The following is a 21,606-nucleotide window of genomic DNA, read 5'->3' on the forward strand; positions in this document are numbered from 1 at the left end:
CTGGCAGAGCATATGCCTGTGTTTTGCCAGAAGATCTGTTGTGCTTTCTCTGTTTCCATAGAAGATCCTGCTTTTGATAAATTTGCAGAATTTAATAGAAGAAAGATTCCTCTGGAGAATCTCCAGCTGTATTCCCGATTTCTGATGTTGTGCCTCATTTCTTGCTCTGTTTTCCAGCTAGTCTGTAGCATTGTCAAGGCCATTTTAAATGTCTGATAGAATTACAAGCAAATAGTAAGCCTTTTTTTTTCTCATTCCATGTCTGGATGAAATGTGATTGGCAAAGGTCAGATATTAAAATTACTTGCTTGGCATTTATGCAGATCTGGTAAAGTACTATTGCGGACCTAAATAGCTATAACAACGTAATTAAAATAGAGAGGCTCAAAAAATGACCCGGAGGAATGGGTTTAGATTTTTGTTTTGACCACTCATTAAAGGAAGAAAGTTTCTTTTGTTTTTGTCCTCTAGCTTATTCTTGTAGTGAAGAGTCTGAGTCTGTCTGTGATCTGTGGCTGGTGAATCTGGAATCATCCACTGCTGGCAAACAGCTGGAATATGTATACACTGTCCTTGTATTCCCTGTGGCTGAGGAAGTAAAAGAGGTGGAGCAGATGAGCAGTGTCCTGGGGTTGCCTGTGACACAGCAATCCTGTGGGACTCCTGGGGAGCCACTGCTGGGAATGCCATGCCTTCCCCTCAGGCCTGTGGGGCCTGGCTGCTGCAGAAACATGGATATTTTGGACAGTTTCTAGGCCAGAATGGCTCTTTGCTCCTTTGCACAAATAAGGGGTTAAGGGGTTTGTGGCTTAACAGTGGTACTGCTCTGCAGCTCCCAATGCCATATGAAGATCAGAAATGAAAGGAACTGTCAGTGGGGCTCATCTCAGTAGGAAATTTTGGGTATCACGGCTTAGAGAATAACAAGAACTTCTAAGAGGAACAAAATGAAGCAAGGATGTCAGGACTTAGAAAAAGTAGGAAGCAGCTGACTGAACTGAATCTGTGTAACTTAGGAAGAGGTGGAGGAGAAAGGGAACATGCTTTTCAGATATGGAAGAGGTTTTTATAAGGTTTATGCTGTTAAGTTGCTCTCTGTATCCTTTTGAGAGAAAGACAAACGTAACTGGCAAAATGCAAGATTTGTATTGGGCAAAAAGACCCAATGGTGTAGCTGAGTAAGCGGTGGAGCAGTTGCCTTGGGAGGCCGTGGAGGGTGGGCCATGCACACAGGTGAGACTGGTTGGCTGCCCAGCATCTGCTTGGGAGTGCTGGGAACATGTGGGCTCAGGGGTGCTCAGGATGCACAAAGTGACCGTGAGCTCTCGCTTAGCTCCACTGATTATTGGCTTACAGTTTTATAAAAGTAATAGTCCCAGTCTTCATACTGCATTTTCTTACTGCAAATTCTTCTTTTCCACAGATTAGTGCAGATTTGTGACAGTGAATGCTTTTCTCTGTGTAGTGATCAAAACTAGAGTGAGGTGTGGTGGGCCTTTTACAATAATCTGTCCTTTCTACAAGTTCATGTTCAAGCATCTGGGGAAGGCTGGTTAATAAAAGAAGATATTAATAGTTGTAGGCATAATAGGAGTTTATTTTCTCATGAGCTATTTGCATGAAAATAGTACATTTAACAATGATTCAGCTTCTCATATCAGCAGGAGTTTTCGTATCCCGACAAATTTGTAACTAGATTAGAAAGATTTATCTCAATTTAATATTTCAGGATCTACCTAACCATTTTGCATCCTATAATCTGTTCATAAACTGGAACTTAAGTACAAGAAATCGAAAATAGAAATTTTGCTCTACAAGATTAAAACTTTAGCAACCGAATTGCATTTGTGTAATGTCATATGCGAGCTTTTCTCTCATCCTAACATGTTTTTCTGAGGATGAATGGCTAAGCACTATAAAAAACCCTCCAAACCAAGCAGCTCTTTCTATGATTTGGTTGTACGGCAGAAATCCTCAGTAATTTCCTAGTGTTACAATAAAATCAGGTGAGGAAGCTGCCTGGGGCACGTTGTGGCCAGGGGACACCTGGGAGGCAGGAGGCTGCCCCAGGCTGCCGTGTCCACAGGGAGTGACCTTGCCCAGAACCTGAAGGGAGGACATTTTCCCAGAGTTCTGGAGGAGGACTGATGCAAACCTGGGTGCTGCTGCAAGGCATTGGAGTGGAAGGCAAGGAAAGAGTAACCTACTGATGTCAGGATAGAGGTGACTGATGGCAGTCATTGGAGCCACTTGGCCATCTGCGCTTTCTTTCTCAGAAAATTGCTGTGTTCCACAGTCTTCCTGTTCTAATAATCAGAAAGCTGCAGCAAACCCAGCCTTAGAGCTGGAGGATGCCTCTGCTGCAGACACCCAAAAGGAAAAGCTGGTCCTGTGCCTCCCCAGGACCCTGTCACCTCATCCCTCATCCCCAGCACAGAAATGTGTCGGTGGTGATGGGATTTTGTGTGATTGATTGCAGTGTTCCACTCCTCAGGAGCTTCTGCCAAACAGCAGGGAGAGTTCCTGTAGGAGAGCTGTTCACAGACCTGTGTCTGCAAAGACCAGCCCCAGACAAACTGAGCAGGGCACCGTGGTGAAGCTGTGTCTCCTGAAAGGTCCTTTGGCACTCAGGAGTTGGTGTCGCTGACTGGACTACAGGAACAACATAAAATGTGTCTTTGTAAATAGAAGACACAAGCCAGCTTTGCAGTTCTTCCAGAATGTTTACTGGTGCTTTAGGTGAAAAATGATGGATTTATTCTGGAATAGATGGTAGTTTGTTTGCCTGATCTAGATGAAGCAGCTTTTTTTTCCTCCCTGCAATTGGGTTTGGTGGTTTTAAAGGAAGAATGACTTCATTATGTATCGGACTGATTTCTTCACAATAAACTTGAGAATCTAAAAGCATACTGTCAAATGTCACTGTTTCATATGATGTATTTCACAGTTTAAAACACAGTTTTTTTCCAGAGTTGAAATTAGAATCGTTGACATTAAGGAAATGAAAATGATTGATGGAGTGGTTTTACTTGACCAGCTGCTAATGATTTCTCACTCGATATCTCGTTAGCTTGTGCCGAAGTCATACATATGGCAACCTAGAAAATAGCCTGAGGTTCCTGAAACTACAAAGATGAAAAATATAAGTTCTTCTGGTGCTTTTGATCTATGAACTGTGATATCAAATGTGACTTTTGATGTTCTGGGATGGTGTGATCGATAGCATAATTTTTGTTATTAAATTGTTTTCTCTTTACTGAATGTTACAGTGCATTATATTTTGGCTCAGAGGCAGGGAGAAAGGTCACTTAGTTTCCTTGTTGGCCACTACAGCCCTTGCTCAGGTGGAGCTTTATGGGAGGAAGAGAGAAAGCATCTTCATTGGGAACAGCTGAAAATGCTCGTCTGAGAGAAACTTCTGGAGCTTCCTAAGCTGGGGCCTGGTGTCTCTTGGGAGAGACTGAGGAGAAAGAGGGGAATGTTTCTGTGGCTCCTGGGGGACATTTATAAAGTTATGGTGTCTCAAAAGCCTTGCTGAGAATTCTTGGCCTGAGAACAGGTTTGTAGGGAAGAAAGGGTCCATGATGAGCAAGATAAGGGTTGGCTGCCCAACACTTTGATTTTCAGTTTTTCCTGTCCATCAGGACAGCTGTGTCACTCACTCAGAATTGTGTTGCAATAAAGCACAGCTCTGATTCAGTGGCTTTTTGATTCTCTCAAGGATGAGTTGGAGGAGGTTGTGGTCAGGAGTGGGGCAGTCCCTGGGAGGCCCCCAATAGCCACTTCTCTGTGACACAAGATTTAAATCCCTAAATCACTGCACGGATGAGTTGGTTTCTTCAGTGCGAGAAGGAAGGAGAAACCCTCTAACCAAATACTCATTGAGTATAGGGAATACTTCAAAAAACAGCAGGTAAGTGTTTAATTATGAGAGCAGCCAGCGTGTAATGGCTATTGCCTGTGTCCAGCTATGCTGCATAAAGTTCTCATTCTTATGAGTGCTGGCTCCTAATTATTTCCTGTATGACTGCAAAAAACCCTAATTCTTGAAAATATAAAATACTCTAAAGCCAGTGGTGGAACTGCTACTGGCTTTAATGGAGCCAGAGCATCACCTAGTTTCAAGGAGTTAAGCTCAGCTCTTGGGGTTCTTACTACTTTTTCAAAGAGTGTGGTCTATGTTAAATGTTTTGTGCTGCTCTTTTTTTTGGTTTTTGCCTATATTGCCTGACACTGTGGTTTACTGTAGTGTCTTACAAACTTAATTTGAAAATATGCTCAGTGTTTTTGTTACAGTACAGTCCTGGTTATATCTCCCCTATTTTCCTTCTTTGAATGGCGGTGTGGTTTTGATGTTTCTGCTGACATTTATGATGCAAAATGAAAGAATTTCTGCAAAGCAGAAAGAAGAAATCATGGTGTGACCTAGTGCTGAAGCTGGGCAAATTAGCAAAAGAAAAATTGTTAATAACTAGTGAGAATTCATCCTATTTTCCTCACACATTTTTTACAAGTATTTTGTGGCAGCTGAAATTTCTGACCAGGACTAGACTGTTTCTTTTGGCCTCAAACTGCATGTAATTATTCAGAGTATGCCATTTCTCCTTATAGGAAGCCTTATTACCCACAGGCAGATGTGATCTATCATATTTTCCTTCAAGAATTCCCCTTTTCCCTCTACCCTGAAAGAAATGAGAAAAGATTTATAATATTCTGCAGCCCATAAAACCTGCTTCATTATCTTTAAATCACACATATCTGATTGCAAAGCTCTTACTTCTATCAAAATTTTAGGAGCAGAATATTTATATTTTGTGGAGTTTGGTGTGCTTTCTCTGGGGGAAAAATTTGCATTTTTAAAGCATAATTTTGTGCAAGTTTTTGTGGCAAATTAAAAGCTCATTTAGACAGAAAAGAAATAATGGATTTACCTTGAGATGTCCAACCTGAAGGAAGTATTCAAGCTGAAGTGATACCATCCCTTTGAAGGGTGCTGCCTGTCTCTGTTGGCACTCTGCTGTCCCGATGTAACAAACACCTTCTTTCACAGCCCTGGCAGGTGAGGTGGGCAGCTCCTTGGATGCACTTGTTGTTTGTTCAGCCCCCTGCCCCAGGGGCTTCCATCTGTTTTCAGACCAGCCATTGTGAAGGAGCAGCTGGATTTGTGCCCTCCCGTTTTCATTGCTTCCTGTTTCCTTCCTTTCCTCAATCCATGACCATGATGAGCAGTTCTGTCAAGTCTTTCCTCACTGAATCTTCCTGTTCTATCAGCACTACTGTGGTTTTTCCTCCTTTCTTTCCATTTTACACACCTATCCCTCTCCTGTTTAGATAGAGTGAATTGGGTGTTTTTCCTGCAGATGTTTCTCAGTGAAATGCTGATTTGTTTTTGGACAGCTCTAATGGAGATACTGGCTTTGGGTGAGAAGTAACTGTAAGGTTCCCAAGGGTTGTTGTCAGGAGTTCCCTATTTCTCCTCATGCTTCATTGCTGATGTATTTAACCCCTTCAGTCAGACACTGAACTTACAAAGCAGCTCCTGCTCTTTCAGCTTAATTAACCATTGATGCTGCAGTATCTGTAATAAAGATTTTGTACTTAAAATGCTTTCTTATTTTTGAATTATTTTCCAGTGTTAGTCCAGAAAACTGTGATGTTAATGGAAAAACACATTACTGAAGCAAACCAGTGATCACCTCTTGACGGGCAGCATGATGTATCTTTACTGCCCCATCTAATTGAATTAATATTCATATGAGCAATGCTTTGGTGTCTTTACATATATTATTATTTATTAATAAATCTGCCTTTGATTAATTTGCCACTCCCCTTGGTTTCTCTGAAGTCCTCTTAGGTGAAAGAGGCCATTAGCAATGCTATTTTTAACATAAAAGCACTTGATTGAGGGTCTAATATAGATCTCTTAGAGCTTCATTATATTTATTTGCCTCTCTGAGCAGTTTTGCAGATCTGGGTCTGTCTTATTTTTTTTCTGGGGTCAGTTACTTCTTTTACTTCATGTGTGTAAGGCCAACTTTTTTTATCCCTCTTACTGATTTCCATTCGGATACTGTCCTACTGATTACTGACATGTGCAGGACATAATTGGCACTAAAGAAAATGGAAACAGCTTTCACTTTGGGAAAGGCAAATCCCATTCTGAAGTAGTTTGCCTATGTGTATCCTGCCCAGACTTAATTTTAATCCTTCTCATTTCTGTTTTATGCTGTGCCTTATTAGCCTGTACTTCCTTTTAAAAACCAGCTTTAAATATCTTCTCTTCGAAGTCCATATAAAATTTGAAAATACATTCTTTTTGTTCCTGCAGGATAACTCAGTTGCATCTATGGTATTTATAGCTCCTTTCTTTACATCTTCTCTCAGGAGTAATGCTGAATTATTTCTGCATCTAAATCTTCAAGTTTTAGCTAGCAATGTGAGTCTTTTTTGGTACCTATTGTATTTCTGTGGCATTAACAATGCCCTCGCATAAATTCTCCTCTTCCCTCCTTATTTTGTAAAAGAAAAACTTACAAACTCTCCAAACAGGTCATTAATGCTTATTTCTGGGAAGCAAAAAATAACCCCAACTTTTTTTCAGAGAATAATCGTGGTTTATAATAAGATACTTGCATATTACAGGAAGGAATCTTTGAATGCAATTTAGCAGTATAAATTATCCGAGATCAGTTCTTTATTTCGGTGGGTATTTTAATTTCTTTGCTAAAGTAAAGGTGGAGTCTCAGAATTCCTGAGGCAAAATCCATGCAGGCAGGGGAGAAAGGAGTGAAGGGATGCCAAGGTGTATGAGTGTGGGAGAGGAGGCTGGCAGCTCCTCACGTTTGAACTGCCAGATGGATTCTGCAGTGCAGAACACAGACACTCTTCCTGCCCCTGTGGCGTCCACGTATCTTCTGTGCGGCTGTAGAGTCAAGGGGTTACTCAGAGAAATAGAGGAAAGTTTCAGGAAGAAGATAGTGTTGAAGTGACTATTTAAGCCAGGCAGGAAACAGGATTACAAAGCAAATTTTGTCAGGAATTATCAGCCTGATGCTGTTGGGAAATCACGCCCGGGAGCCACACAGACACCCCGGAGTTCGCTACATCCTGCTCAGCTGATGCTGACAGAGAGCAGAGAGCCAGGGCTCTTGTGGGAGCACTCTCCCTGTCTTCTGTTTCCTTCTCCCTCTCTTTTTACTCTCTCTGCGCCTTTTCCCGTCCCCCTTTAGTACGAACACTTAGCTTTATTATTATTATTTTTTATTATTTTTCCCTTTTTTTTTTTTTTTTCAACAAGCATTTCTCAGATATAATATTGCCACGTTTGAACTTTATTTTCGTCTGAGAAATCGATCAGAAGAATCCTCCCTGACTCCCACTTTTACGGCAGGACAGGACACAGCTACACACTTGTTTTTGCCTTGAGATGGGGAGGGCATCAGGTTCATACCTTCCAGAAACTTGTAAAGTTTCTGTTATAGTCACTTGATGAAAGTCAGATTAGGGCAGTTCATGCTGACATTCGTTGATCGTATCTCTTCACGGCGTTAGTGTGCAAACAGACAATAGAACTACCAAAACTTTACATCGTCTTGTGGTAGAATGAAAAAATAAAAAAAAAAAGTTGATTTTTATTAGCATATTCTAGCATTATTATATTTATTAATCTATATTTGCAAGAGCTAGTGATGAAGAAAATGAGTCAGACGAGTTTCAGCATGTGCTTGGTTGGCAACAAAGCTGCTCGGCTCTGGAGGAGGATAGCTGAGAGGCATTTCCCTCCAGGATCTCAGCCTGAGTAGCTCTCTTTTACTGCTGGCAGTCCCAGTTGTGACAGCTGATCTTGGGGGAAAGAGTTAGGCTGCAGAAGGCAAAGAGAAGTATCAACTGTGTAGCTAATGCTGAAGCAGAAGACAAAAATACATCTTGTTCACGAATTCTATTTGCATATTCAGATACACCGTTGATAGCTGTATTTTTTCCTTTCCTGACAAGGAGAATAAGGCTTTTGGGCAGTGGAGGCTGGACTGATTGTGCAAGTTTACAGATTCTTTAAAAATAAAGTTGCCAACAGCAAGACATAAAAGGGAGGTGCATCATTATTACTGAAAAAATAAATCACTTTCATTATTTCTTTTGAAAGCATAAATTATAACAAACTATTCAATATGAATTGTTCAGTTAATGGCTTTCCATGCCTCATTTATGACACACTCTTGTATAAAACTACTGAAATTATTGAAGTGCGCAGTGCTGCAGAGACACATCATTTTCTTTTAATGAGTATTCTCAGCAAAAGTTGATGAGGTTTTGTTCTCTAAGAAACACGGAATTAGTGTATAACAATGTTTAAATTATTGGTATTTGAAATGTTTCATTGAAGCACTCACTTTATGATTCGCTTGTAGATAGAAGTATTGCTGAAATGCATCCATCTTAAAAGTCTGTTTCTTAGGGAATACAAAGTGAGAAGTACTCTCTATGAAAGCTGCAAAAAAAAAAAAAAAAAATACTCTTGTGTAACTGCACACAGAATTCTTCTGGTGTTTGTAGGGAGACCATCCGTCCTGTTCATGCCAGCTGACCTAAGGCAATTCATAAGGCAATCATCACACATCACTGTTAATCCAAAGCAATGCCGTCCTAACGCAGCACTAATTAATGCTCATTTGTATATTGTTAGTGCTGTGTCTGTCGTGGCGTGACTTTGTAGTGTCTCCTGTGTGGCAGCTTTTGTGTCAGAGGGCTGGGGGTGCCGAGCTCATTTGCTGTCCCACAGCAAGCACTCCTTTGTGGTTGCCGTCTAAGGCCATTTACATACCAAAATGATGGTGATCGAGTCGAACAGAAGCTCCGTGCCACGTGGGATTTTCACACTTGTACACACTGCACTTCAGCTTACATAAAAATTCTTGGCAAAGTTCTAGCAGTAAAATGTTAATTTCTTGGGGGATCATTAGAATAACATTAATCATGAACTCTGATTATGTTCGCCTTATTCTGAAACTTTGTAACTGAAATTAATCAGGTTCTGTAATTAGGTAGAATAATAAAATGGAACCTGGCCTTGTTACTTTATAATAGAGCTATTAATTCACTCAGATGTTAGAATTTTTTTTAGGAATTAAAGGAACATCTGCTTTTAAGCATGGATCATTATGGTCAAATTTGTACCCGTTAGAGTTTGATAAGTACCTTTCTGTGTCGAAAAATGTTTGCAGTATTTCTGACAAGCAGGTTTATTGTTTGTTTACTGTTGTGATGGACTTGAGAAACCTGGGAAAAGGCATTTCTCCTTTCTGGTTAGCTGAATCTTGATTACAAGATCCACACTCCCCCAGTCTCCCTAGAAGAAATGCCAGGTTTCAGATGAAGTCTGCCCTCCAGGTGCCTGAGTGGATGTTAGTCCCGCTCCCTGGAAGTTGGCAGTGTGCCGTTATTAATTACACCATGCTCGTGTTTCTGCGTTGAAAATGGAAATCAGTCGTTGCCTCCGGAACAGCAAGAGGCAGTTTTTCTTGCTGGAGTCCACGTCCTTGCTGCAGCAGTGGTGAATGTTACCAGTTGCTGTGGTGCACCTTCAGAGGGCGGCTGGTGTGAGTCCCCGTTTGGCTCAGGATGTCCCTGACCTGCAGAGCTGGGGTCTGTGGGGGTTTCCCAGGGACAGACGGCCGTGTGCTTGCCCCAGGCTGTAGTTCTTTGGGGTTCATCTCTCAGCTGCTGTGTGAGGCAGATTATTAAGGCTGGGTGTACCTCTGGTGTGAACAAGTAAAGCCATTTTTATGCTCAGGCTTTACAGGTTACATTTGCCTTTAGGAAGCCCAGGCCCCTGAGACCTGTGCAGAACTGTGGAGCAGAAGGACCTTTCCCTCCAGAGAGGAGGGTCGGGCTGCAGGACATGAGCTAAGCTGTACTTTTTCACCTGTTCAGCAGACTGTTTTTGCTACCCCAGCTGGGAACTGAATCCAGCTGCTTGTGTGTGACACTGTACATGATCACGTCATTAATTACATTCACCATCTTTGAGGACCTTCATTGCTAGTGTAACAATATCCAGAATTGCAGTTCAGATTGTGGTCCTGCCCTTGCACTTCTATTTTGTTTTTTTAAGCCTTCGTGTTACGGCTTTTGTACAATTTCTGTTCTAGTGTCCAGTCTGAGGATTGGAAGTAATAAGAGATAAAACATGTCTTGAGAGAGAAAGAGAAATGGAGGGACTCTGAGTAAAGCAAGCCTAGTACAGCTTCTGAGGCTGGCATTTTCCATTTGTCGTGTGCTGCCAAGAGAAGTCTGATATTTACGATGTATGTCTGAAAACTGTGTACGTTTTGGGGTTTTCACATTATCGGTAGCTCTCAGACCCCTCGAGAATAGTCTGTACTGCAAATTTTTATAACTTTTTAACTGAAGCAGTCATTTGCTTTCTTGTCTAGATGGTGGGTTTTTTTTTTTTTTATTTTTTTTTTATTTACCGTCTTGAGATACATGCAGGAATTTGTCAAATCAGTCATTAATCTATCCATCCACCCCCTTCCCTAGACAGGACCTCCAGTCAGATGCTTGGGCTTGCTTTGCTAATGGGTGTTTCAGTCCTGTGCATTGCTGTACAAGCATGATCCACTGATGGATGATGGTGGGAATTGTTGCTTGGAGCTAGATTTATTTTTAAAATTGTCTGGGGTTTTCTATTGCTAGAGGTTATGTTGTGGCTCAGTCTGTATTTTGCAAGCGTAATGACTTCCCCCAGCCCTTCCTTGGTAAGAGAACCTGCCAGGGCATGTGGTGTCACTTAAGTGACAGAGATGGATGCCCTTGGCTGCTCCTGTTCCTGGTGTGTGGCTCTTAGTGCAGAAGGAAATGATACATCAAAGTGACCCCCTCTTAATAAGTGCTTGAACCCCCAGACTCCTTTCTTCTTGCTAACTTGGCCACGAGGCTTGGGCTTTTCTTGGGATGCTGTGTTGTTTTGTGCACAGAACAAAAGCATTAACTGTTCCTGTGCAGCCAGAATCACAACACAGCTGGCAGCAGTCTGAAGGTCAGAATTCAGGACAGAGTCTTTTTCTGGGTTAGCCTAACCTAGGATGAGGATTTTTTAGAGAGGGTACCTACCTGCCATTTAGCTTTATTGAAGACATCCGTCTTGGTGAGAATAACAAGTTTCAGGCTGATGTAGTCCATTGAAAAAAAGGGTATCCACTGAATATGTACAGAAAGGCATGCTCTAATAGTCTGGGACTGAGCACACGTCCCCTTGCTGCTCTGGGCCCTGATGTTGGATCCATCCTGCAGAGCACGAGTGGCCTGCTGGGCTTACAGAGAGCCTGGTACTTCAAATGCCTGGGAAGTGATTGTGAGAGCATGAGCAACCTGTGAGGGGATAATTCTGTGACTCTGCTTCCAGCATTTGTCCTGCGACATGTGGGTCTGGAGCTAGGGTCCTTGATTCATGACTGAGGAAGAGAAAAGGGGAAATGTTGGTGTGTATGTGAATATCTACCCAGCAGAGTATTTACCTGCCTCTTTAGAAACCAGTTGTGTCTCGGCATAAGAAAATATTTTCTCGTGTTCCCCGGTCTAAGCTCAGTAGTGTCCAACACTGGGATGCTCATGGTGTACAGTTCTCCATAAATAGGAAATGCATGGAACCTTTGAACACCTGGGCATTTTGAGTAGTTTCATTAGTGCCAGGACCTTGTTCACATGCCATAAATACTCGAGGGCAGTGGCTCAAAGTACAGCATAGAAAGGACTGGGTAAGAACAGCTGAAATGACCTTTTGGGAGGGTGGTGTTTGCTCCTGCCAGCTCAGGCCTGCTCCAGGAGCCGGAATGCCAAAACATTAAACCTCCAAAGCAGCTGGGGAGTGATTGAGGTAACTTCTTCCTGCAGCCCGAAAGCCAGTGTGGGCTCCAGAACAACTGCTGCATGTTTGATGGGCAATCAGCAAAATGTATTCTCAAACTGTGGTAGGAAAATTCCAGCACTGTGGAAGGTGGCCATGAATTCCAGAACTAGTGAAGACATACAGAGCTGAAGTGTGCAGGTTTAAGAGGGTGTCTTAAAATGACAGTTGATGTTTTGAGGAGGAAATGATTTATGCAAAATATGTTACAAAATCTGAGTGCTAATAAATAAGCAGTACAATGTATTCTCTTTTAACACTCGTTTCCACTTAGCAGGTACTGATGTGTTACCAATTTTTGAAGCTAGTTTTCCTTCTATTCACCTTGTTTTGTACAAACAGTTGCCCTGTTATTTTAAAATCCACTCTTCTGCTTTGAAGCTACGTGAAAATATGGTGGGATAAAGATCCAGAAAAATAGATTTGTGGTTATATAATTTCTCTTTATTATAAAAAAGTTGCTTCAACATATGAAACTTTTTTTTTTTCCTATATTTTGGAAGGCTTGTGTTCCCATTTTGTTTTTCACCAAGTCAGCATGATATAATGTCTTCCTAATTTCTGTAATCTTTTATGATTACAGGGTGGTGGGTAGTGGTATAAAAAGTTACTCTCATACAGTGTTGAGAAGTCTTGAAGATTTAAAACCAAAGAATGGGATATAAGAATGCTTCAATCCAGATACTAAATGATAGACAAATAAGCAAGGTAGTAATTGTAGACTTAATACTACATTATTTTTTTTTTCTTTAAAGGTTTTGGGGTTTTTTCTTTGCTTTATGTTAAAGGACTGCAAATTTTACCGTTTGTTCAGAATTACTACATTTTTCAGTGAGTGGATATTTCTTTTCAGTAACATTTTGCATTCTAGGAGTGCTATAAGGGCTTGTTTCTGTTGTCACTTCTGTCAGCAGCTGCCTGTGACAGAAGTAGGTTTGGACCCCTTTGTCTTTAAGCAGAAATACAAATGCCTGATTTGTCAGACTCTCACAGCAGATCAGCAGATTTTGTAGCTGCCTGTTGAAGTCTCCTGTATTGTCTTGCAGAACAGTGAGACTTAATAAAATATCATCAGCATTGCCTAACAGTTGCATAACCAAGCTTTGTTGTTGAAAATCAGGCTGTATTTCAAGGCAAGAGGTAAATCTGAGGAGAATTTTTTTTTTTTTTAAATTTTCATCTCTAGGAAAACTTGGCTATATATTTCAGGAATTTCTTAGAAGTTTGAATAGTTAAACCCTCCCTCTGGAACCAGTAGATAAAATTCTACACATTAAACACAGTAAAAATGGCATATATTCTGCAAAGGACAGAATTTTAGATTAAAGTTGTTTGGGCACAAAAGCAGTAACAAAATGATCCCTACAAAACAGAGTAACTTAATAACACAAGAAGTAACTTTTGTTAATTTGAAGCTTTAGAAACTGAAGCTTGTAAAGTAAGATGTATTTAAATTATGGTACTGTACATACCAGTCGTTCTTGGTAATTGAAACTTTACAATATGAAAAATACATTACATCTGTACAGTTTATACAGGTAGGTAGGATGAGTTTTGAAAAAGATTCACTTCGAGGGTCATACTCTGAAGTCAAAAAAATACTGCACAACTGAACTAATTACAAATCGTAGACTGGAAGCAATTGATCTTTGTGATTCGCTTTTAATTTGCACAGGGACCCCAGACTGCACAGAGTGTCTTCTCCCCGGTGTCTGCGGCGTTGGGCAGGGTTTGGTGACAGGCTCTGCTGCAGGAGCCCCCCGAGGCCGGCAGCCCCTAGGGCAGCTGCTGGCTGTGCTCCTTGACCCGCGCCGACGTGGTGATTGTGCTCAGGTCCAGCTCGGGCTCCAGGCCCGTGTCCCCTGCCTCCTCCTGGCTGCTGGCCTCGTAGGGCTTGTGGGCCAGCAGCTCGTGGTGCACGCCGCAGTAGCTGAGCGTGGGCTGGTCGTAGGCCAGAAACGTCGACACGTTCATGGACAGCGGGATCTAGGGCAGAAACAGCGGGACAGCGGCCGGTGACCAAGTGACATGACCAAACGGAACTCGCCTGGACTGGATGCTGAGAAACCAGACTGTCTGCTCTCTGTACCCCTCTGCCCGCTCCTCTCCGCCCAAACCCTGCTCTTGGCCAGGAGCTTTGAACCCCGACCTTCGCCACCTTGGACCTTGAGGCTACATTTGCGCTTGAATGTGTTTGAGAAGATTAGGATGTGATTCGAGTGAAATTATCTTTAGAATGTTATTAACCTCAGCTATAATCACTCAGTTAGGAAATATTGCAAATGAAATGTAAATGCTTTTTCAAGTGAGTGGTTTGAATTTGTCAGTGAGTGTGATACCTTTGATCTACTTGGAAATAGAGATGAGAGGGTTCCTACTGTTGAAGTGCTTGGGGAAGGAGACCTCAACCCTCCTGGCATTGTAACTAAACAGGGAACATGCCCATTTGTACCTCCTCCTTTGCAGCTTTCCTTCCTGTTTTCATTCCTTGTGGGATGTGTCTCAATTAAATTTCTAGTTATGAAGAACCTCCTGTTCTTTGAAATTAATAAGTACTCTAATAATATCACAGCAATTGTAATGGTTCTCATCTTTGACAGCAATTCTGGAATAAAACCCACCGCAGTGTTTAATTATCAGCAATATGTGAGCTTCATATTGTTTGGAATTCAGGTTCAGATGAGCATCAGAATGCCCCAGCTTATCCTAGATTTACCCTTCAGAAGCCTTAAAATTGCAGTTTCTATTCAAGGAAGAACCTGTTCTGCAAACTGAATTTCATTGCATAGTATTAAATTTCTGTGCAGTGAGGGGGATGTTCTGACAACTCTGTCTTTTCAGTCAGGAAGTGTAAAGCCCTAGACTTACTTTACATAGAAAGTGCAGCTAAAAGTTTGTATTTACAAAACTGTATGGCAAACCAGGATTTTTAAAAAGATAATTCTGTTCAGTCCTGAAAAGAATGGAGTCTAGTGTTTGAAATGTTGATTTTTTTTTTTAAAAAAATGCATTTCTCTTTTGATCATCACTGGCAGTTGAAAAGTTACCACAGACTAAAAAGAAAGCACCTTTTTTTTTTTTTTTCTTTAAAGAAAGAGAGGCTGATAATTTGGGTCTGGTCTCTGTGTAGCAATTACAGGGATCTGCAGGAAATGGGTTCTTTTCCCCAGCCTCCAGAAGTGTATTTACTTCCAGACAGATGTGAACTGGCTGGGGAGGGGAAGGCTTGTGGGTCCAGATGAATATCGTGGCAGTTGGCAAAGATGGGAAAGGTTCTTGCAAAGGCCTTACAGCATTTATTAAGCTTCTGCTCTTGTGCATGTGTTCTTATCTGATTGCTTGACCTTGGCTGTGCTTTCATGAGACATAAAACTGCATTTTTTTTTCCCCTGATTGTACTGTATTTAGAATTAGAGGCAGTATTTTCAGCCTAAGCATTTTGGCATTTTTTTAAATTTCATGGCCATGGGGTGTTCAAACGTTTTGGGGCGATTTCAAGACTCAGCCACAGAATCCTGGAATGAAAACTTGGAAAATAAAGGCATAAGGGCACAGCCACAGATCTGGAGTGGCTTGAGAATGTTATGATGGGGAATTACCATAGGGCAATGGAATATTTTCCGTGAAGATGACAGAAATAGAGCTGAAAACCAGATGATCATGAGGGATGAAAATAAGTAAACCCCACTGAAACAGGAGAAGAAAATGAGCTGAAGGATGGAAGCAATAGAGGTGATGGAGCTGCGATGTGTCATTCTGAAAATGTACAGAATTACAGTGTAATGACAATGTCATAGACAAAATAGGCACAGGAATGTGCTTTATTAGCACATAGTCAGTGTGTGAGGATTTAATCTATTCCATGTACAAGTTTTGCAGTTGCCTTCAATTGGAAAAAAAAAAAAAAAAAAAAGGGCAGGCCCTTGTAATACATACCAGGGAGCTATACAGCTTTTATGGGCACAGATCAAAATGAAATACTTTGTCTGTGACCATGGGAAGATTCTTGTTATTTCAAATGAACCTCAGAACAAACCTGTGATTTCACCATTCATCAACTTGTCTCTGTGACTTTTTTTTTCTTAAGGAGTCTTAGGACAGGGCTATAATGTTTTGTACCTACATTTACATTTTCTGTCTCTGTACCCCTGTATTTAAGTTCTCCCTGTGACTCTGGCAGGTCTTGCATGTAACAAGTCCCTTAATTTCTCTCTAGAATGCCCTAGAGCTGTCTGATAGCCAGTTATGAAAAGAAAATACCTATCTGATTTTAATCTTGTCCCTCTTCTTTCATTATCTGCTCCTTTAAGCACTTATTTACTTAAAACTACTGTGCTGTGCAACAAGGGAGGTACTTAAACTTCTATTAAAGGAACAGGTAAATCTGTTACAGCCAATTTGTGATGGTCATGGGTTTAGAGTTCAGATCCTTCTTGCTTCCCTACCAAGAAGTAATTCAGCTGTGGGGGTAAAGTTACCAGAAGTTACTTTTTGTGGTAATTTGCATGCACTGTGAGGAGGCCACACTGTAAGGCAGTGGATGCCTCGGGTTGAATTGGTGTCCTTTGAAAGTGCTGCAAAAGATGGCTGTGGAGATCTCTGGTCGCTCTCAAAGAGCTCTGCTCTCCTTCAAACTTTTCACTTCTTAGATGGTTCTTTCGTGTTTACATATTTCAACCTTTCCAAGCCCAAATTCTGAAGGCCTGGTAAAGGGCAGTGTGTTGTTGGATCAGCTGGTGAGAACTTCAGCAGGAGATGTCCTGAGGACAGGTATCAGCTCAGCCAGTTTTCCTTGGCAGTGGCACGGAGGAGTTGAAGGCAAAGGGAAAGATTTTTTCAGGCTTTTTCCTGCTTCACTCAGACTCATTTTCTACTCAGTTCAGGCCGTAATTAAAAACCTACCAAAAGCATGAGCTGCAAGAATAGCTTTCACTGAACGGCAAAATTGTTCTTCGCACAAATGTTAGTGCCCTCTGGGTGAGGGAGAATTGTGTTTTCTCTTCAAAGGGCATACCTGTCCAGATGTTGTATAAATTTTCAACACTGAGGAACTCCTGCCTTTTTTCTGCTGCACGGTTGTGGAATGTTTCATGTGTCCCGCTTAGCTTTGGCAATTGTTCTATCCTAACGTTCACCTGTGGTTAACTTGGGCTCCCACATTGTGAGAAACAACGCACCTGAATCCAAGCAGGTGTTTTGTGCCTAGCCTCCGCTGCTGTGTCAGACTACACTGCACATTCCTGGCAGGGAAAGACCAGGGTGAGGAACCTGAAATCCTTGTAAGTCTTTTGAACCGTCATGTGAGTCACTCTCGAGGGGAGGACCCATTGTATAAACAAAATAACCTCGTACTGAAGTAGCTGCTGTGTCCAGACTTCAGTTGTTTGCCCTAGGCTCATGCTGATAATACAAAAATCCTTACTAAGTGAATGATTAGAGTTATAGTCCATCTGTAATAGTAATCTTTCCTGTTCAATGTTCAACATAACTTTTTAGTAATTTATGATGGAGCACATTCCCTGGGAAAGGGAGTCTGGCATTAAAAAATGTAAAAATCACCCTGACAAAGAAAGACCAGAACTTCTGAAGCTTTGCTTTCAATGTTGGACACTTGAACAGTAAACTGCTATTTTCTGAGGATTGCAAGAGAGTGCCAAGAGCATTCAACCACTGATGGGTTCCATGGAGAAACCAGGCTTTTTTTTTTTTTTCTTTTTTTTTTTTTTTTTTTTTTTTTGTTGTTGTTGTTGTTGTTGTTGTTGTTGTTGTTGTTGTTGTTGTTGTTGTTGTTATGCCAGTGTGGATTTGATATCTTAAAGCAGAAGGAATTGAAAATTTTTCAGCAATTTGCACGTACTAATTTTGACAGTCACTTTTACCAGTTTTTTAAACTCCAGAGTGAATAGCTGCTAACAGCTGCTAAGCCCTTTCTTCTTTATTTTAAGAAGATGAAAAGGAAGAGGGGAAAGCAGAAGGAAAAGGTTTTTGTATTTCACTGATTCAGTTCACTGGGGTTCAGACTAAGACATAATGAGCCATGGCTTCCTAGTTGCTGGATGCTTTGTCTTGCATGTTGTTAATTTTCCTAAAATCTGAACAGGTGATATTTGCTTAAGATCTTTCCTTCCTGCAAAGAATATGACATTTATAAGATGAGAACAACTTGTGCCTTGATTAGCTCTAATTGCATGCTTGACTTGGAAAGGAGTGTGTATTACATTTTTTCAGTTAGACACTTATGCTTGCTTAATAATGTTAGAAAAATGAACAAGTTATAAATACTCCTCTGCCTGACCAAGTAAATAACTCCTTTTTTTTTTTTTTTTTTTTTTAATTATTTGGTCTGTGTGGATTCCTTTGGTTGTGTGGGTTTTTATTTGTTGGTTGGTTTTGTTTTATTTTGTTTTTAATTTGAACAACCCGCAGTTTTGGATTTTTGTTTCTTTTTAATAGCAATCCTTCAAGTTCCAATGTAGTAAAGTGAATTAAGGAAGTAGGTATGAGAGTGTGTGACTAAATAAAAATCCATTCAGTTGCTTGAAATATGGTTCGTAATATTTAATAGAAATGTACATTATCCTAAAGTAGCTCTAAAATGTTATTACAATTAGATCTGTATCTAACTGAGCACTAACCTTTTTAGGCTTGTCATTTGTTTTTAATTTGTATGCAAAATTTGGTGTTTATTAGATAGGCTCTGAAGGCATAATTACTGAGGTATCATTTAAAAACAGCAGCGCTGAACTTTGTGGGACTAAAAGTGAATCAACACAGATAAAGCTTTTACTTCAGATGCTGGATAAATGACGGACTCAAATCAAAGTATTACCTGGCCAGCTTTTGTTGGATGTAAAAAAAGGGAGCTATCTTTTATCTTAGGAAGGTTTGTTGCAGCTTTGAGAACCTAAGCACCGTAATGTATCTTAGAATTATTTCCATTTCTAATTTTCTACTCTCTGTTTAGCAATCAATAGGTTATCTTAAAATATGAGGCAATTGTATGAATAGAAGCACATAAGCACATGAAAAAAGACACCTTTGAAAAGGGAATTTGTAAGGATGTCTCAGAATGTGTGTTCAACCCACATGTAGGTAATGTGTGTATATTGTGTGTGCACACTTGGAAAGTCGTGTGGATGAGCCCTGGAAGAGGGCAGTGCACCCCCTTCCCTTCTCCTCGGAAAGTTCTAGAATGCTAAGAAGAAAGCCAATGAAATTACTTGGATTAACATTACGGATTTGTTTCATGGTTAGGGGCCGTCTGTTTCCCTAAAATCAAAACCAGTTGTATCACGGAGTAGAACAAAGAGTGAATTAAAGTTGTTCTGAACTGGCCCAAGCCAGGCTCAGTTGACCATCAGGGTGCCTTGTTCAGCTCAAGAGCCTGGGGCCTGGCCGTGCAGCAGCTCTTCACAAACCCCAGGGCACACTTTGTGTTCTGGAGGGCAGGAGCCGTGCGTGGTAATCAGGGCGATTCCTCAGCATGAGCAAAACCCACCGAAGGCTGCCAGCTGAAATTTCCGACCATTTACAATACCCACTGCGGTTATCTTCACGGATTTTTATGTATTGTTCCTGCTTTGGTTGATAGTTGAACTTTCTGGGCTCTAAGTAGAATATTTTGTATTCCTCAGAGGGTGGGATCACATACATTGGGTAGGCTTCTGCAGATGCGATTAATATGATCTTATTTTCTTCTCTAATTATTTTAATGTAATAGGCAATTTTCATATCCCCTAAGTACTGTAACAGGCAATCTCATTACTTTTCATCAGGCTTGTTTACAGAGAAATAAAACAGCAGCAGAATAAACAGCACTGAATGAACCAGAAGTTGAAGTATTACCTACTCTGAGTGTTCAGAACCACAACTCAAACTCCACAGGTCGTGACTTTACCTTAAGAAAAGGAAGATATTAGTATTGATACAATCTTTGGCTAGTTCTTTACTTTTCAGTGTGTGAACAGTTGGGAAATTTTATATAGACTGTGTGTGTGTGACTGTGAAGGCTAAGGCTTCTAAATTTGTGAAAGCTGAAGTTATTAAAACCCCAGGAAGAGGAGGTTTGGAAAATACTAAGGAGCTTGATAGAGTGATGATGCCAACATCATCTTTTTTACGCTTTGCCCCTTCTTTTTCTTACCTTCCCAATCTTAACCTTTCTTACTTGCTTTGTTTTGTAGTTTTCCCTCTATTTCTGTCTTAGGGAGGAAGAATCTTTCTTATTACTGACCATGTTAATAATTTATGTAAGCCCTCCATTTTCCAGTTAAATTGATGCTGGCTGCCATTAGTCTATTATCTCATTCACCTTTGCTTTTCTTTGCAGTCTACACTGTCTCTTTGGCTGCTTCTCACCGAGATGCCCTGATGCACTCTTCCCTTAAATGCTATATCCCAAAATAGGCTTTCAGATACAGGAGAGTCTGGTGGTGCTGAGACAGACAGTGGAACCACACTGTGTGCTCCTGAATTGTATTAGCTGTCAGCCCTTGAGGCAGTTCTGCTGCTGCATGGACTGTGATGGTGGTGCCAGGCTGCCCAAAGGCTGATCCTGCAGGAGCTGTGCTTGCCTAATGGAATGAGCTGATGACTAGTGTGTGTGTTTGGATAAAGTGGGCTTCTCTGGGATATCATGAGCCATAAGGGCTACAAGATTTATAGATCTGAGGGGAAGAGGGACTTGTATTGTGTCTGAGAGGAAGGAGGAGGCCTTAGTTATTCTGCCAGCTTGATTTGCCCAAAATTTAGTGTGTAGAAACTGAGTTGAAGACAAGCTATGTATTTAATTTGTGTTCTGTATTACAGGTATCCTGAGATTAAAATGGGGTACCAGTTTGAAACACCACAAAAACGAACTAAAAGCTGATGTTTTTGATGCTTTCTCCTGATGTTTATGGAGGACAGATTTTCCTGTCACAGCTGCAGCTGACAGAATCCTGTCCACAGTGTTCTGGTAGCTGAAGCCACGACGCTGCCTCAGCAAAGCCCTTCCTGCAGATGCAGCCATGCTTAATTCTGTTAGCTTGGTGTGTGTCAGGCAGGATGTTCTTCAGCTGGTGCAGGGGGCTGCAGTCACATGGTTCTCTGCTATTCCAGCACTCCCAGCTGACTGCCAGGGAATTTGAGGCATTCAGAGGTCAGTAATACAGCATCAGGGATATTCCCATGTAAATCTCAAATCCAGATTAGGAAGTGTGTAAGAAGGGTTTAAAACCACAAACGATACCCCCCAATCCCTCAGTTCCCCTGCTCTGGTGGTGCTGTGCTGGGCAAAAGCACACCTCGAGCTGCTTGGTGTGTGCAGGTCATGTCAAGGCACAACATCCAGGCGCCTCCTTGGGCACAGCAAACTGCTCCTGAGCAATGAGGATGTCAGACATGGGCTTTCAGTCCCAGCCATGTTGCAATAGAAATTACTCTTTACATTTAAAACTCTTTGTTTCTGTGGAGTGGACAGTCTGCTTTGTGCACAGTCGTCTCAATATATTTAAAAATATAACATTCACAGGCTGCATCAGCTTAAAATATGAGTAATGTTACTCCAGTGACTAATCCAGACATACCTGTCAGAGATGGAAAGCTTATACTGAGGCTGCTTTAATCCATTTGCTGATTTTTATGGTCTCAAAAGTCCCTTGAAGTACCTGACTCAAATCCAGATCTGCCCCACATGCTGTGTTTTGCATGTAAATCTTTAA

General features: G+C 41.2%; 2 protein-coding genes across 4 annotated transcripts in view; one reads left to right on the forward strand and one right to left on the reverse strand.

Moving 5' to 3' along the window:
* CTNNA3 (catenin alpha 3) overlaps window positions 1–21,606 on the forward strand; it is a 411,551-nt gene that overhangs the window by 92,513 nt on the left and 297,432 nt on the right. The gene's annotated exons all lie outside the window — the stretch shown is intronic.
* The window catches only part of LRRTM3 (leucine rich repeat transmembrane neuronal 3), a 78,272-nt gene continuing 70,347 nt past the window's right edge, over window positions 13,682–21,606 (reverse strand). For both annotated transcript variants that reach the window (XM_066324419.1, XM_066324418.1), the window contains one exon: window positions 13,682–13,891. In XM_066324419.1, coding sequence (XP_066180516.1) covers window positions 13,682–13,891 — 210 coding nt within the window. The remainder of the gene's footprint in view (window positions 13,892–21,606) is intronic.

This window comes from Sylvia atricapilla, chromosome 8 (assembly GCF_009819655.1).
Source record: "Sylvia atricapilla isolate bSylAtr1 chromosome 8, bSylAtr1.pri, whole genome shotgun sequence".
NCBI classification, from domain to species: Eukaryota; Metazoa; Chordata; class Aves; order Passeriformes; family Sylviidae; genus Sylvia; species Sylvia atricapilla.